Source organism: Cyanistes caeruleus, chromosome 5 (assembly GCF_971803275.1).
Source record: "Cyanistes caeruleus chromosome 5, bCyaCae1.hap1.1, whole genome shotgun sequence".
Taxonomy (NCBI): Eukaryota; Metazoa; Chordata; class Aves; order Passeriformes; family Paridae; genus Cyanistes; species Cyanistes caeruleus.
In genome coordinates this window covers 27,389,477-27,407,802 of record NC_141705.1, presented here as the reverse complement: position 1 = coordinate 27,407,802, position 18,326 = coordinate 27,389,477, and the positions used below count along the sequence as shown (strand labels likewise).

Genomic DNA, 18,326 nt, shown 5'->3' with positions numbered 1-18,326 from the left:
GAACATGTTTACTGTCCAAGCGGATGTTTTAAATTTTCAACATAAGGAATGTTCTAGAGAAAGAATTATTATGCATAAGTTAAAACCCTAATTATGAAAAAGGCATAACATATCCATGTAACTTGTGAGCAATAAGTAAGTGTTAAACTTCCTTACTTGATATACTTTTGAAAACTGGTGTGAGCATTACTTTGCTGAAGATTACATGAATAGTTGCAAAACTACCAGAAAGAAACTTTAATTAGAAGCTATATGTCATTGAAAATGAGCATAAGTCATTTATATCTTGTTAAGTGAAACAATTTTTAATAATAGTTAAATGAAAAATATTACAAATTAAACATTTTTTATTTTCATTCCATAGTTAAACCTTTGCTTTGTGCACAGATACACACACAAAAAAATCTGCATTTAGATATTTATAAAAAAATCCTCTGATATAAGAGGTTTTTTTGAAGATGTGAGCTTTAAAATTTCCTATTTAGAAATACAGTTCTGTCATGCTTTTGTTGGCAGCTTTCAACTGAAACGTTGTGTTGTATTCAGAGGAAAGAAATTTGAGTTCAGTAGGAGATAAGGCAGTCAGAACTGTATCTCACAGTTTTCAAGTCTCAATAAAATCTCACTGCAAACTTCTTTCTTTGAGATTTGGAATACTGAGATTTTTAAATACTAAAATACATTGATTTTGCTGGCTCTTTTGCCTGTTCTTCTCATGGTTTTCCCACATCTTCTTGCTTTTGTCTCTAGCTCATTTTTATGAGCTTTCTGAGATCTAAAATGGTGACAGAATTAAAAATAACAGGCAGGCAGAGTGGGAGTTGAGGGAAACAGTGTCTCTCTATATGTGCACTTGCTTCTCAAATCAAGATTATTTAACAACAGAACAGTATGGAAATTGTAATACTTTTAGTGTAAAAACAAGATTAAGGATTTTTAGTAGGGAAAGACATTCCCATTTCTGTAATAAACTAAAGTAAAATTGGTCTGTATTATTTTCTGTATTGAATATAGCTTAACATTTTTAGTATGCTCTGTTTCTTTTTTATTTAACTGCCCATTATGTTTAATTTCAGGCTCTTGATGGTTTTTTTTTAGCAATTATGACAGATGGAAATATAATATATGTGTCTGAAAGTATAACTCCCTTACTTGAACATTTGCCAGTAAGTAACAAACTGCTTTCAGTGACATACTGGTTTGTCTGTGGTTGATTTGTGTTCTGATATGAGTACTAATTAATTGTTGGCCTTTCTGGCATTTTAGGACAGATGCATGCTTTAATGTTTCTGTTCTTCCTTAAGCACAACTGCTTCCTACTCGTCTGTCTTCTATATTAAACATTTCCTTTGGAAATGCAGAGTGCAGTCAGCACTCTGTAAGAAAGGATTATGAAGTGCCTAGCATCACTTTCAATGTAACTGAAGTAACACAGTTGATTGCAGGAGACCCTTTAGAGTTCACAGCCTCTACATGAGTCAGAAGAGTATTATGAAAGCTCTAAATAATTGAAATTTTTTTAACTACTTTTTTACTTCTTTCTTGATAAAGCACTTGATAAGTACATTGCTGCTGGTTCTGCTTCTTAAGTTCAGTATATGCTTTTGGGTGTATCATATTCACTTACCTTTTATGTGGGTGATACTGCTCAGTGGTACATGTAACATTCTAGTTTTTAAAGTTACCTTTGAATAATGTTATTTTGAGGTGAGGCAAATTAATTAGTGTGAGCAATTGATGAGTTAAATTGGGTGCTTTTCTAGAAGAGAAGGACAAATTCTCTTTGAAGACTAGTTGTCTTACTGTGGCAAGAGACAAAGTAAATTCTCATAAGGTATGCATGATAACATTCTGAGAATTTTTAAAAATATGCAGGTAATTGTGATTTTTTTTTTCTTTTAGTAGAATTTGTCAGGTTCTCAGAGGTGTTTATTCTTGGCTTTTAGATGTGATTTATGAATTCTAAACATACATTTTATGATTCCTCTTTTCTGAGTACTTAACCAAATGCATTTATGCATATAATTAGTTGCTCAGTTTTGCTGCATTTGTTTCTGTTGTTCACAGTTTTGTATACATAGCTATGGAACTGATTATAAAATACAGTAACTGGCAACTCATCCTCACCCAGCAGCTCACTCATCACACTTCACTGGGATGGGGGAGGCAACAGGAAGGGTAAAAGTGAGAAAACTCACAAGTTGAGATGAAGAGTTTAATAGGTAAAGCAAAAGCCATGTATGCCAGTGAATCGAAGCAAGGAATTCATTTACCACTCCCCTGGGGTAGGCATATCAGAGTGAGGTTTTTTCCTGGGAGAATATTAATATGTATTCCAGCAGGTGGCTTTGTTGAGCCAGTAATGAACTGTGGAATTGTTTTGCATTAAAATAGTAGGCTTTGTAACATTGTACATCTTGAATTAATGCTTATTAAATCTTTTTCTTTCAGTCTGATCTTGTGGATCAGAGTGTATTTAATTTTATCCCAGAGGGGGAACATTCAGAAATTTATAAAATATTGTCTTCTCATCTGCTGGAAAGTGATTCCTTGACACCGGAATACTTAAAATGTAAGTAGTTATTTTGAGCTAACCCCTATAGGCAGCTCAGCCCCACACAGTCACTCATTCATTCCTCTCAGTTGGATGGGCAAAGAATCAGAAGAGTAAAAGTGAGCAAACTTGTGGGTGGTGATAAAGGCAGATTAGCAGGTGAAGTCTAAAGCTGTCTGCTCAAGCAAAGCAAAATAAGGAATTTGCTTTCTCCGTCTGGTCAGTAGGCAGTTGTTCAGCCATCTCTAGGAAAGCAGGGCTGTGTCATACATGATGATCACTTGGGAGGACAAATGCCACGAACCCAGATGTCTCCCCCTTCTTCCTCTCCCCAGCTTTTATTGCTGAGCATGGTGCCATACAGTATGGGGTATCCCTTAGTTCAGCTTTCCCTGCTGTGTCCTCTCCCAGCTGCTTGTGCACCCCCAGCCTCCCCACCAGCAGGGCAAAATGAGATGAAGAGAAGGCCTTTGCACTGTGTAAGTGTTGCTGAGCAATAATGGACACATCCCTGTGTTAGCAGCACTGTTCTAGTCAAAATCCAAAACAGAGTACCATGTGAGCTGCTGTGGAGAAAATTAACCCTGTCCCAGATAAAACCAGTACAGTAGTTGTGTTAAAACTATCTACTTGGAATTACATGTGATCAGTTTTTTCAATTTCATTTAAGCAGAGACATATACTTCAGCCTTGAAGAACAGAAGTGTTACTTTGTGTCACCCCTGCTCAAGAGTAGAATTTTCAGTTTCTTGCCTTTCAGTCTATAACTTTCTTGTGTATTAGAAATACAGAGAAAATAATAGATAAGGGCTCTAAATAGAGCTTCTATTTAGATAGTTTTAGCAGTTGGCAAGTATAAATACATAGCAGCCTAATGGAGTTTGGGAGCACGTGCTTTAGTGAACTTAAGTTCAGGGCGTTTTCTTTAATACAGCTCTAGTTTTCAGAGGTTTTCATGTCATTAATATTCAAGCCCTTCATGCACAAAATCTAAAGGAGTTCTTTATGTTAGTTATTGTCATGCTGGTTAAAGGCAGATGCTGTTGATGCCTTAAGATTCTAGCCTTTATATTTTTTAAATCCTGTACTACATTAGTGCATAACTCTAAACTCCATATAAATGTTAATGAATTGTTTTGGTCAGACAGAACATTCTCTCTAGGCCTGAGATTGAAGGACACCCAAGAGCCTCAGGACCCAAGAAGTATAAAAAAAAGTGAATTGTGGAGGGATCAAACTAGGGGTGTCTGACTTCATTACCTGAAGCTGTAATTGGAGGATCAGTTCCTGATAAGTAAATAGACCAAACTTATATCTGCATGAAAATTGTCCATCTTGGGTGTATCCTCTGGAAGGCTTCTGACTGCCCAAGGTGTACCTGTTTGAAGGCCTTAAATACATACCCACCTTATTCTCTTAATCTTGTCTAGCCTCTCTTCCAGATAGCCAGTCCAAGGCATCACTGGAGACAGCTGTAATCGCTGCACTTAAAGTACCTCAATATGTATTCAGCTTAATTATTCCTGCTTTCCATTTCATGTTGCCTGTGTGCTTCAACAAGCATATAGCCTATTCATTTGTTTTTTTTTTCTTTTCTAGCAAAAAATCAGCTAGAATTCTGTTGCCATATGCTGCGAGGAACAATAGATCCAAAAGAGCAACCTACATATGAATATGTAAAATTTATAGGAAATTTCAAATGTTTGAATCATGGTAAGTAATTTCAGCAGTCTTGGAATGGAATATGTAGGCAGCTCTACAGATCAACTGGCTTGGGACCATTGTGCAAAATGTAGGTGAACAGGCTTTCAAAAGAAGATCATGAAGCAGTTTTATCACTTCTATATTGGTGTAATGGAAAGGAAGAAAAACTGCCTATCATGTATTACAGGTCTGTGTATTGGAAAGCAAAATGTAATCATGCTTGATGTTTTCAATGAAAGAAAACTAGTATTTTGTAAAATATTGTTTAAAAGAATGTAAGAGGAATTTAAGCAAATACTTTAAAATAAAGAGTATAAATTTAGTTCAGCATAAGGCATATTTAAGCAGGTGACTAACTTGAAGATTAGTGGTACTGAGTACCTGCAGTTCTCATTACACAGGCAACTGGGAAGGAAAATGTAGGTTTTCCCCCATTTCAGTTGTGTGCTTTCATTTGACAGGAGTTGCCACTCAGATGAGTGGGTTTCTGCTCTGAGTTCCTGTTCCCTTCCATTGAAATTATTTTTATTAGCTGTGTATAATTTTCTTCCTCTGTATTGCATCTCTAATCTGAAGCTTGTTTGTCCAAGTGGATTCTGCAGTGTGATCAGTAATAGATTTTTAGGAAGCTCACCCAAAAATATTTTGAAAAAACCAGTATGCTGTAAATAAACCTCTGGGGTTTTTTATCTGATACCAGTGTTTCTCTCACAAAATGGGAAGAGGTTGAGGCTTTATTAGTTGTGTAATATTATAGGATGGACAAGAAACCATCCTGAAAAGGCCAAATATCGTGCTAGTCTTGGAATGAGGAGTTGGGAAACTGCAGACCTATTGATTGCAATTCAATATTTGGAAATACTCTGGAACAAATAATTAAACTATTTCAGGAAGTTTCAGAGTTTCAGGAAGCTAGCAGGAAATTGAATGGCAACCATTGTGGATTTTTCAGGTAGAAGTAGCATCAATCTACCAAAAAGTAACACACTGTGTGAGTAAGAGGATAAAGCACAAATAAATTATGGACTTTTAAAATACGTTTTTGTTATCATATTCTGTTCTCACAAACACATAAGGGGAAGCACAATTGAAATTGCTGGAGAGTAGCTGCAGACTGATTGGAAAGGTTACCAGTGCTCACCATCGAAGTGCAATTTTAATTGACAACTTCTGGATTTAATCAGTATTTTCATTAATGCTATGAACAATAGAACATAGTTTGCAATTACAAAATAATGCGCTAAAATCAAGAGAAGAATTTATCCCCAAATTTGGAAAATTATTATTTTGGGCTAAAACCTCAGAAAAATTGACTGAGAAAAAATGCAAGTTACTGCATTTAGGAACATTAAACTGTATGACAGGGGTGGTTACAGCCAGCAACATAGGGGTTCTTTAGGAAAAGGAGTTAATGTGGAATATAAACTGAACAAGACTCAATCACCTTGACCAGCCACCAGATTGGGAAAAGGCAAAAGCCTTTCTAAAACATAGTTTAAATCATATGAAATAATCCCCTTGTACTTCTTAGAACTTGCATGTCCTTATCCAGTTTTTGATACTTATTTGTCAGAAGTAGTTGGAGAGTTCACAGCAGAGCAACAAAAGCACAAAGTAGTTTATAAATCTAGCTTACAGGGCAAGATAAACGCTGAAGAACAAAGGACAAGAGCTAAGACAAAAATGAAAAAACTGCCTATTTTCTTCCTGATGGGAAGAGCAAGGAGCTGCAAGATGAAATTGTATGAAGAAACTTCAGCAGGAGTTCTAATCTAGAGCTAAATTAAAACCAGTCAGGCTCCAAAAAGCCTCATAGTGTTTTGAAATCACCAACTCTAGACCTTAGTAAATATAAACTAAATTGGTAACTGCTGGAAATGAAAGATAAGGTTAATCTGTTTTGAAGTCTAGCCGATCCTTTGCCACCTTTTGATTCCATCTCTGTGATTCAATAAGTGGAATTTGTTCTCAGCTCAGTATCCTGATTCTTTCACTTCCATAATTGTGTCTTTGATTCTTCTGTTACTCGGTATGTCTTCAGCATGTGTTGCTTAAATATGATGGAAGTCTAGAAATAAATACTTACCTCAGAGTTCAAAAGAAGTAGTTAGCAAAACCTAATACAAAAGATAAAATTTAGGGATATTTTTGAAGAAAGTGTAATCCTGTCATTTTTACCAATTAGCAAGGATTAGAACTGTTACTAGTTTCTTAAAGGTGCTTTGTCAGTAATAATATCATACTAACTGTAGTTTTAGTTCTTTGAGAAAGTTACTTGATGGTGTATTCCCATTACTACTCCTGCTGCTATGGTAGTATTCCTGTGCATGTAGCTATGTAGCATTTTTCTTAATGCCCGTTAAGTTACAAGCAAACCACAGATAAATATTGGGCCACTTTTCTGATATTGCTGCCATTTTCCTCCATACTTACGTTGTCATCTGTGTTGTCATCTCCTCTGTCTGCCTTCAGTTCCCAACTCAGCGCACAATGGTTTTGAAGGAACTATTCAGAGATCACACCGGCCTTCATATGAAGAGAAAGTTTGCTTTGTAGCCACAGTTAGATTAGCTACACCTCAATTTATCAAGGTATGTACAAATTAAATCACTTTTTTATCATTCTTAAATGGACTCTGAATGGGAAAACTTTAGAGGTAATGCACACAACATTTAAAATATTAATGAAAACCATAAGGAATTCTATGATATGAGACTGAAAATGTCAGTTTCTTACTTCAAATAGCCTAAGTTTTATGCAAAATATCAAACAAAGTTATGGTGAAAAGTAATTTAAAATAGTAATATAAAAAAGAAATATGCAAGAAATAAATTTCAAAGAAGTCCACAGGAATATAATTTAGCAAGATGAACTTAAACAATATGAAAGATTACATTGATATTCCACTTTCACTGGAGAAATTACTGATTTTAGTTGAAACTTGGATGTGAATTTTTTGTTGCTGGTGGTCTTTCTGTGGTTTGACACAGAAGTTAATCTTGGAGGACTTAATGAGTGCTTACATTACTTGTCAGTAATGAGGAGTTGGGTTTGAGGTAATAGATATCTTCTGTTTCAGTGCAGTTATTCAGTAACTCAGTGGTTTAAACTTAACATTTTGCTAAGCTGCTAATGTACAATGTGAAGGTGCCTTTTCAAGTTTAGAATTGAATGCATATGGTACTTGTAGTCCAGTGGGTATAGTCCGGTTTCTCTCCAAAACAGACAAAATAAATACTCAGGATACAGCCCAGTATAGGCTGTGATTGTGATTCCAATTATATGTTTCATACAAGTACATGAATGCAGGTTAAGGATAGTCTGCTGTCTGAAGTTTGTTTTTGCAATTCGGCTGTAAAGTAATGCCATGATATGTATGTGGCCCAGTGTTAAGCTATTGTCTATAGTACAAGAACTCTGAATATTTAAACGTTCTGCCTCTTAAGTTTAAAGCACTGATGTCTTAAACTGAAGACTGTTGGTGGTAGCTTCTGAAGTCATGGTTTATATCCTTTACACTTCAAAAGCATAGTAGGGAGCCTGTGGAGAAATCATATAAACTTCTTCAGTTTGGTCAGGCTGAATAGGAATTTTGTCTCTCCAGACTCCATGCCAGAGAAAATTTATTTTTACTGAAGCTATGGAAATGTTTCATCTGACACTTTTCTTCCCATACAGGTCTAAAAATTATTCTTCCTGTTATGCCTACAGTTGTAGAGATGTTATATGTGGGATTTTTGTTTCATTAAATAATTGTGGAAAAAAGACCAGCCTGACATTTGCAATTGCTTTTGTCTTTTTAGGTCTGACAGTTCATAGTAAAACTTCTATGTTTCCTATTTCTGGAAGCTAAGGAACATCCGTTTATGATCTTCAGGTGTCTCAGTCTCCTGCAGGCTAAAGCCTTACAGATAGATTATACTCTGGCCAGAGTAATTTTTGTACCTGAACCTCTGAGTCCTTAGTGCCTAAGGAAGCTTCCATGTTACAGAAGTTTTAAGATGCTCCTGAGACTTTGAACTGATGCTGTTTATTTAGGAAATCTTTTAAAGAGGACTTACATTAGAGTAAAGACTTAATCTAGCAATGCATCTTTATGCTTATGATACCTTCTATTGTTATTTAGGCTAGCATTGACTAGACTTTAGCAAATGAGTGTATGTCAGGAATTTTACCGTCTCAGTAACTTCACTAACAAATGGGTAATGCAGCCAGTAGGGAGATGTGTGTTTCAGTACTTGCCTTATTTAAGGTAGAACCTTCCTGCTCATCTGTCACTTACTCTCTTTCTTACAGTTGGTATACTGTTCTGGATTCTTTTTTTTTTTTTTCCCTCAAATGTAATTTCTCAGGATACACAATGCTTTTTGCACCTTTAAAGTTCTCATTTATATTTTATGGATATGACCCTACCACTTTTGCAACAAAATATGTCACAAATTTTGCTCCCTAGTGAAAGCATTTGGTTGTACACATTCTTTAAAACATTTGTCTTGCTGTTTGGCTAGTTGATGATTGCATCCTATAAAGAAGGCAGAATTAATCCAGCCAAAAGAATTCTACCAGAATACTTTTTGTTACAAATGAAAGTCCTTTCTTTTCTAGATGCCTTGTTGACAACTTCAACAAGACGCCTTGTTGAACAAGCTGGCTTCTGCCCAGGGGTATTTTACAGTGGAATATCTGCAAATCATTAATATAAATGCATTGAGTAATTGGATACTAACCTGCTGCCATTTCCTCTCTAACCATGATGTTTTTACTGTAGTTTTACTGCCTGCACTTCAGTGATTTTTACTTCTGTTTTGACTTGTGCCAAAATAATTAGATCAAAAGAAAAAACAAACCAAAAGTATATCTCAAGGATATACTCTTGCTCTGTCATTTCTCTTACATTGAGTGGTGCTTTATTAAATGCTGTAGTTTTAGAAAAGTAGATGAGTTTTGGGTTCTAGGGCTAGTTTCAGGCTTGAAGCTTTAAGTCTTGCTGACTGGAGTTCACATCAAGAGTCTTGAATTTGTGCCCAGAGTTGTTTAGTTATTTGCCTCCATCTAATTCATCCATCAAGTCATTGTCTTTAGATTTTACAGTGATGAGAGTGGGGAAAAAACATTGCCTATGTATGGTCACTTTTTCCTTTCATAGAAAAAAAACTTAGATCTATTTAAAAAACTGTAAAGTATCCAGTTAAATTCTATGGATTATAACCCGAAAGAATAAAAAGAAAGGTGGTCCCTCTTTTGGTCTCCTACTGTATTTTTCTGAAGGAATATTTTATTTACAGATGTTTGCAGGGCAGCAGTGTGCTCGTCTGTCCACACTTGTTGTGAGTGTTCTGCCAGTGTAGCAGCAGCTTCCACACTGCAATCTTGAGGAAACTCTTGTACGTGATCATCAATAGATTCCAGTGTGTTCCTGGCACTGGGAATACCTTTGCAAGCTCCTACAAATGAACAGTGTGTGCAGGTGTCCAGAAAAGACTTATCTCTAATTTTAATGTAATTATTTGAGGGGTGTATTTGTATGCATGTATTCCATCATCCATCTTCCTTCTTGTAAGGCAGTACTAGAGGAGTTTGCAAAAGAATTGGCTGGCTTGGGGTGCGTGGTGTTGTGACTGTCTCTGCATGAGGCACAATACTCAGTGGGGCATCTTTACCTTTCTCAGAGGGGACAGTAGAAGTTGACTGACATGCTCTGAATACATTTGAGTGGAATAAATTTAGAATTATGTGCAGAATACCTTAAAGTTTTGTTGTAGTGGAAATACAGCCATTCTCTTACTTTTCATGAGTTCTAAACATAAGAATAGTGTGTTATTTGTAGTACATGTCTGTGTGCTCAAAGAGATTTAGAGTACTTTGTGTTCACTAAAAGGAAGAATCGTATTCCTAAACTCAGAGTAATGTGATCATCTTACTAATGTTGGGGTTTACCCATTATAAACACAGACTATAATCAGATTGGTGGGAATGTTTCATCTCTTCTTTAGCCTGTTACAATTTAAAAGCATAACTGCCGGAACTATAGATTTCTGCTTGTACTACTGTGTTTGTAGATACTGAGTTTAATCTCATGATATGGTTAGTCCATTTAAATCAACTGAGCATCAGCTTGGCACAGCTGAGATTAGATTCTACCTCAGTACTGTGCATCTAAGCAAGCAAAACCAATGAAACTGTCTAAAAATAACATTATAACTACTGTGGAATTATCTACTAACTTTAGGTATGTCTGAATTTTGAAAGAGCTTAGGTACTAGAATAGAGCAGTTGTAAGGGATTTTTATTTTTTTCCTTTTTAGGAAATGTGCACTGTTGAAGAACCCAATGAAGAGTTCACATCTAGGCACAGCTTAGAATGGAAGTTCCTATTCTTGGATCACAGGTGCAGTTCCTTCTGTGTAGTAGCAATAGCAACTGAATCACAGTGGTGGCTGTAGTATTTGGAGTTCACTAATCTGCATTAACTACTCATAGCTTGTGTTGGGTTAAATTTTTTAAATTTTTTTGGAGCACATACTGTAAACAAAGCTTATATAATTAATTCTGGTTTGTTTGAGATTGTTTCATGTGTGAAAATAAAATTACATTGATTTTTTTTTTTTTTTTTTTTTTTAATTAATTAGGGCACCTCCCATAATAGGTTATCTTCCATTTGAAGTTTTGGGAACATCAGGCTATGATTACTATCATGTGGATGATCTAGATAATCTGGCAAAATGTCACGAGCATTGTGAGTACAACTAAGTCACTAAAACAAGCGAGTTTGTGAAATTGTACAATTGTTCTGGTGAAATTTTGTGGTATTTTGAGTGAAGTGTCTTTACTCCCATTTGTTTGACATTATTATACTCCTGTATCTTTTTTTCTTTTGATGCAGAACTACAAAACAGATTTAACTTCATCTTACAATTCTGGGGTTTCATTGTGGTAAATTGGAGTGCACAGCTCTATGACTAATACTTTTCCACTTCTTCCAGTAGCATTTAAAAGGCTTTATAATGTTTAATAAGTGCAAAAATTGGTAGAAAACTTTCAAACCCGTTCTTATTCATTGTCTTAATACTGGATTTAAACATGGATTTGGGCTGTATGAACCTGGGAAATAATGTTCTTTTTGTGTAACTGGAGTATTTACAACTTGACAAGACAGTAAACTCTATTCTTCATCTTTATAGTAATGCAATATGGGAAAGGGAAGTCATGTTACTACAGATTCCTTACAAAGGGACAACAGTGGATTTGGCTGCAAACTCATTACTATATCACGTATCACCAGTGGAATTCCAGGCCAGAGTTTATTGTCTGTACGCACACTGTTGTAAGGTAGGTTGCTTTTTAAAGTAATTCTGCTGGCATGGGAGCTATCTTGATGGTATTTTGGAGGTAGAGAAATTATAGCAGTGTGAAGAATCACTGGAAAACTTCCTGGGATACTTTATAAGCAAGGTGGGTCTGAGGAGTTTGGTCTTTGAGGCTTGTCTTTTAACATCCCATGATAAAGTATTCATCTTTGGTTTGTTCTTCTAGTTATGCAGAAGTTAGAGCAGAAAGACGACGAGAACTTGGTATTGAGGAATCTCTTCCAGAGATAACAGCAGATAAGGTGAGTGTTTTATAGAAATTTACTTTACACCTTCATATACTAAAAATAATGTGCAAGCAAATATACAGCGGCAAAAAGTGTTTTGTCCCATTTGTCCCCAAATAAAGTAATTATTTGATCTCTAAATGATGTGACTATTGAAAATGATCAAAGAAGTCTAGAAAGAGCATTTAACTGTACTCTGCCTATAACAACCTTCTCTTTTCAGGAATTAATGTGCATGTAGTTATAATATGGTAGTACCCATAAGTTTTTATTAAGATCTGATTTCTGCAGCGTTAGATTCCTAAATAAATGACCTCCCTTACTGAAAGTACCTGTAGTCTGAAAAAACAAGGTCAACACACCAAGAAGGAATTCACAATAGGAAAGTAGGGGCTGTTCAATTGTGTGACTGTCCCACTTCTTAGAAGTATACAAAATTCATTATGAATTAATGTCCTTGGAAGCTCAATGAGTTTTACCAGCTTGTGGAGATGATCTGACATGTTTTAGACTGACAGTTCAGAAGTGTTTTCCTTTGGCAGTTTCACAAGTTTCATCTGTCGGTGCTCCTAGTGGAACAAACTCATTCTTTCTCAAAAGAATAAGCAGTTCACTCTACACTGTTGTTCAGAGTGAATTGTGTGGCTACAGAAAGAGGTCAACTCAGTAGTCAGTTTTTGTCACCTAAATCTGCATATATTTTGGTTTTTAAGCTTATATAGCTTTGGTTTCCAAGGATAAAAGCCTCAAATGGAAACAGAGCTTACAGCCATCAAACCTGCCACTACTTCTGCATGGTCACCTGTGTAAGGGAGTTGATGAGAAACAAAAAGGTCTGAGATACTTTCTAACAGAAATACACATTGTGAGCCTGATTCAATAAATATTTGTTGTTTGTGTGTCTCTTCAGAGTCAGGACTCTGGGTCTGACAATCACATAAACACAGTGAGTCTCAAAGAAGCACTGGAAAGGTTTGATACCAGCCCCACACCTTCTGCTTCCTCCAGGAGTTCGAGAAAATCTTCACATACTGCAGTATCGGATCATTCATGTAAGCACCAACTACTGAAAATAGAATTGCCTTCCTAATGAAGGCTTTCTCTACTTAATTTAATTTCATGTATGACTGGCAGTTAATAATTATTTTATGACAAATGTGCAAGTGAAAATACCCTTTTTGATGGTTCAGAGATCTGCAGACTACTCTGCAAAATACTTTTACTTTTAGGAGTACAGTATCAGACACTACTACACCCTATTGCAGTCAGATTGCACTACTGTTGGATAGTCAGGGGGAAAAATGAATCAAAGCCTTAATAGTTTTTTATTCATTGAAAGCTTCCTGTAATTATACTACTGCATTACAGAATTGAAATAACAACATGTTTCTTTCTGTTCTAACTCTCAACATTGTCAGCAACACCAACTAAAATGACAGTGGACACTAGCACTCCTCCAAGGCAAGGCTTATCTGGTCATGAAAAGACTGCGCAAAGAAGATCATCTCTGAGCAGTCAGGTAACTTCAGAGAAAAATGTATTTTAAAAGTGGAGTTAACCTTTAAAAGCTATTATTAAATCCAAATGAGCTTTGTTTTATTTTTTCTAAAAACACAAACTGTAAGAGTTTCTCTTGGAATATGTCTCTTAGAATTGCATCATCAGTATGAAACTTTGGTAACTAAAGTTAGTTAACTAAACCTGATTTTAAAAGAATACAATAATTAAGCATATACGTACTTAGATTTTGTCATTAGGATTTGCAAGAATGTGAATGAATCTCTGTTATCACTCATACAGAACTTCTTTCTGTGATTCTGGAATTTTAATACACACACATGCACACACATGCATACATATATATATGTAAAATTGCCAATGTAATGCTGTGTGTGTCCTTACAGAGAACTCATACAAATTTATGACTAAGAATCTTAGTGAATACTACCAATTCTTTCTGAAATCTTGGTAGTATGTCATGCTTCATGTACTTGGTTCTCGTTTTCCTCTTGAACTAATACATTCATTTCATAAACAGAATGCTTATTAAAATATGTATTTCTAAAAATCATTAGTTTAACAATAAATCAAAGGTGTCAGCTTCCAAACTCGTTGAAAAAGTCCCTTAATACAATTAAGACTTCTAAAATTCTTGTAGTTGTAATTTCTGTTTTATACCTGCTGCTTATTTATTTATTTAGCAGTGGAAAAATCATGTGTATATTATGTAGATAATAATCTGCTCTTATTTTCTTAATTCTCTAATAATTAAGGTTAGATATTTCAGGAAACAATTTACTAGTTTCTATTACATGATGCTGTTTTTGATTTGACACTTTAAAGAAATATTTCATGTCAAGTATGATGTTCATTCTCTTACGATTATGGAACGTTTTTTGGTTTTTTTTTAATCCTAGTCTTTAAGCTCACAGTCTCTTGGACAACCAGTAACACAGCCAGCAATATCTCAGCCTGCAACTTTGCAGCTCCAGTCTGGAATGACTCAGGTATGGAGTAACTTGATTTATTGTTTATTATTTTTCAAACAGTCTTGTTCTCCTAGAGAACAGCATTCTCCTGGAGTAATGGGCTGCTTGTGGCTTGGGTGGATACACTGTTCACTGAGTGAAAAACAGTTTGGATGACCAGGCCCAGAGAGTGGTGGTGAGTGGAGTTACATCCAGCTGGCAGCTGGTCACTAGTGAGGTTCCACAGGGCTCAATACTGGGGCCAGTCCTGTTTAATATATGCATTGATGATATGGACAAAGGCATTGGGGTCATCATCAGTGAGTTTGCAGATGACACACAGTTGGGTGAGAGTGTTGATCTGCTGGAGGGCAGGAAGGCTCTGCAGTGGGGTCTGGACAGGCTGGATTGAGAGGCCAAGGTTCAACAGGGCCAAGTTTCAGGTCCTGAACTTGGGTCACAACAATCCCCTGCAGTGCTACAGGCTGGGGGAAGAGGGGCTGGAAAGCTGCCCAGCAGAGAAGGACCTGGGGGTGCTGGTGACAGCAGCTGAACATGAGCCAGCAGTGCCCAGGTGGCCAAGAAGGCCAATGGCACCTGGCCTGTGTCAGCAATAGTGTGGCCAGCAGGAGCAGGGCAGGGATTATCCCCCTGTCCTCGGCACTGGGGAGGCTGCACCTCAAATCCTGTGTCCAGTTCTGGGCCCCTCACTGCAATAAAGACATTGAGGTGCTGCAGTGAGTCCAGAGAAGGGCAGTGGAGTTGGTGAAGGCTCTGGAACATTAATCAGATAAGAAGAGTGGCTGAGGGAGCTGGGATCATTTAGCCTGGAGAAAAGGCTCAGGGGAGACCTCCTGAAAGGAGGTTGTAGCAAGGTGAGTGTTGGACTCTTCTCTCACTTAACAGGGACAGAGTGAGAGGAAATGGTCTTGAGTTGCACCAGGGACAGTTTAAATTGTATATTAGGAAAAATTTCTTTACAGAAAGGGTTGCCAGTCATTGGAACAGGCTTCAAGTCATGGGAACAGGCTGACCAGGGAATTGGTAGAATCACTATTCCTGAGGGTATTTAAAACCGTGTAGGTGTCGTGGGTTAGTGTTGGACTTGGCAATGCTAGGTTAGTAGTCATCCTTGATGATTTTAAAGGCCTTTTCCATCTTAAACAATTCTCTGCTTCTGTATTCTGAATATAATGTTGATTTCTCTTTTAGAAATTAAGCCCTTTGGTGCCAAATTATTCTCTTGAAATGAGAAAAATCCTTTATTTTTTTTCTTCCTCATATTTGTGTGCTTTTCAGCCTTGTGCATTAGCAGCATAGATATAAAAACAGTTAAAATATTTTAGGGAATGAATTTAAAAGTCCAGCAATTCTGCTGGCAGCTTTTAGGCATACCCTTATAACACAAGGCTGCTTGGTCTGTGAAATGTTTCTGTGTAATAACAAGATATAAGTATCAAAAGGTCATACTGACTTGGGGCCTGTAGCAAATGTCTGAGGAAGAACAGAAGTGGCATATAGTTTCTCTATGGGCTCAGTCTTCAGCTTTTTGTGACTGAGGTTGTTCCCAAGTTATTTGTATGTTTTAGCTCTGGGTGAATCTTTTTTTCTAAACTGGCACAATTCTAATTTTTAACATGAGAGAGCTTTAACATCCACAGTACCATGTAAATTACTAAGGCTACACACACACATGTATATGACACCAGTCAGTTTCTTGTGCTATGAATTCTTTTAGTTCACCAATTCTCATGCATCAGTTAAATGTTGATTCTGTGATGTTTTCATACTCATGAATTGATCCTCAGATTAAACCTCAGATCATGGTTTAATAGCAATTTAAGGAGCAAGGCTTGATTTCTTCTGTGGAAGACTGCTTCTGTAAATAAATAGTAATTTTTGCTCAGCTTTTAATTTATTGATTGCACTACAGCCTGTGTTTCAGTTTTCAGCTCAGTTAGGAGCTATGCAACATCTTAAGGACCAGCTAGAGCAAAGAACACGCATGATAGAGGCAAATATTCATCGGCAGCAGGAAGAGTTGCGTAAGATTCAAGAGCAGCTTCAAATTGTTCATGGTCAAGGACTCCAGGTAAGTTAGTGTATCACAAGTTTAATCTATAGAGAATTTAGGCATCTGAAATGTGTCTTGGGCACCTAATTCCACAAAAGGATCCTCCATATTCCCTGTCAGCTGCCATCTGTGCCTAATATGTCTAAAATCCGTATTATCTGAAGCTGCTGTTCCAGAGGTACCTGATGCTTTGCTACTGAATGTATCTGGAAATGCCCCAGTGTTGAGCAGATCAAGCCTAGCTTATGACTTAACCTAATTAAAAGTGAAAGGATGGAGTGGTTGTCAATTCTTGCAAAGTTTTGCAGTCATTAGAATATTAATCCAAAATCTGCAAGTTGAGCATCTTTTTTTATCTTTTAACTCTGAGGCTGTTAAATCCATGTTTCTTTGTTTCTTAAACTGTCCTATCAGGCTGAATGGCTCTATTTTGCATGGTAAACTTGAAGGAGTTACTGAGCCAGAAAGACAAGAAGTCTAGAGGGTGCATTACTCAGTTTAGCAGCTGACTACCTGATTTCTGATTTTTTTTTTCTTTCTATTTTTGTCATTGTCTTTTCAGCAGATATATTTGGAAGAAAATAATTACCCTTTTGGGCTTTTCTAGCGAAAAGACCCAAATTAAGAAAAAAAAAAATCACCTCAAAGTAAGATATATTTTAGGGAAATAATTTAATATTTTCACTCTGTATTGTACTAAAGAGTAGAAAAAATACTTCCTGGAAGTATTGAGTATGTTGCTTAAACTCGGTTGGAAGAGTAGGAGTTTTTGGCATGTGCCATTTTCACTGTTGTGTAATGCCTAGTGTAAACATGCAAGCAGTAGACTGCCTTATCCATGTTTCACAGGGGGAGATTCGCTGCTCTCCTTCCCATGCAGTGTGGAGGGGCCTTATTCAGGAATGTGAAAACTAGAGAAAATACTTCAGTGCTGCACATTCTGAATTGTTGTAGGCTTGGGCCTAACTTTTTGTAAAGAACCTAGAATTGTGCTGAATTCTGTTTATTACAGCAGTTTTGGAAAATTCAGTATAATCATTATGACTTCCTGATTGTCAGGGAAGATGACATTCTTGATGCTATGCCTGGATCTACTAATTCAGAGATTTTCTTCATCTGATTTAGTGTTCCTGTGGAACAGTAACACTAAACACTTCTATCCTACAAATAGAAGTGATATCTCAAATATGTTTTATCTTTAGATAGTTCTAGACTGCATTACTGGTTAGTCTCTAAATGGTGGTTTTTCTTTAAGAACAAATACTGAATACTAATGTTTAGAACTCTAGAAATCAGGATTCTGATTCTTACCAGTTAGAACTGAGTCGCTGAATACTGACCCTATAACTTGTGGAATTTCTTAAGATGTTCTTGCAGCAGTCAGCTTCTGGACTCAACTTTGGTTCTGTGCAGCTTCCTTCTGGAAATTCTTCAACTGTTCAGCAGCTTACACCAATAAACATGCAAGGTCAAGTTGTTCAGACTAATCAGACTCAAAGTGGGATGAACACAGGCCATATAAATACTCCACACATGATACAGCAGCAGCAGCCTTTGCAGAGTACTGCAACACAGGTAAAATTCTATTACTGATTTTGCTGGATAGAATATTTGCTCAAAACCGCAGCTGAAACACATCAGCTTCCCTGACATTCCTGTTATGAATGAGTGTTTGAGATTGCTTAAAAACCATCAGCAAGGGTATCAGCAAAAGCCTGATTCAATATTAAGTGTCAGCACAACAAAGTTCGTTGGCAAGATTCACTCTACAACTTACAGGACAGTTGAGGCACAACAAGGAAGAAACAAGCAGCAACTAAACAAAATCGAGGCAATCAAAACAGAAGTGAATCAAGAACTATCTAGGGGAGAGTGTGTGTGTGTGTGTGTTTTGGTGTTTCGGTGCATGTTACAAAAGGATGGTGATGGCAA

The 18,326-nt window shown here is 36.6% G+C and overlaps 1 protein-coding gene across 31 annotated transcripts in view; it reads left to right on the top strand.

Annotated features, from left to right (window-relative positions):
* The window catches only part of CLOCK (clock circadian regulator), a 63,430-nt gene that overhangs the window by 39,526 nt on the left and 5,578 nt on the right, over positions 1-18,326 (top strand). For 15 of the 31 annotated variants that reach the window (XM_086887943.1, XM_086887953.1, XM_086887949.1 and 12 more), the window contains 13 exons: positions 1,077-1,166; positions 2,452-2,572; positions 4,154-4,267; positions 6,731-6,849; positions 10,564-10,646; positions 10,888-10,994; positions 11,440-11,587; positions 11,792-11,867; positions 12,763-12,904; positions 13,271-13,371; positions 14,270-14,359; positions 16,254-16,412; positions 17,760-17,969. In XM_086887943.1, the coding sequence (XP_086744069.1) occupies positions 1,077-1,166; positions 2,452-2,572; positions 4,154-4,267; positions 6,731-6,849; positions 10,564-10,646; positions 10,888-10,994; positions 11,440-11,587; positions 11,792-11,867; positions 12,763-12,904; positions 13,271-13,371; positions 14,270-14,359; positions 16,254-16,412; positions 17,760-17,969 (1,560 nt within the window). The remainder of the gene's footprint in view (positions 1-1,076; positions 1,167-2,451; positions 2,573-4,153; positions 4,268-6,730; positions 6,850-10,563; positions 10,647-10,887; positions 10,995-11,439; positions 11,588-11,791; positions 11,868-12,762; positions 12,905-13,270; positions 13,372-14,269; positions 14,360-16,253; positions 16,413-17,759; positions 17,970-18,326) is intronic. The other 16 variants (XM_086887965.1, XM_086887964.1, XM_086887942.1 and 13 more) reach the window with 2 other exon arrangements.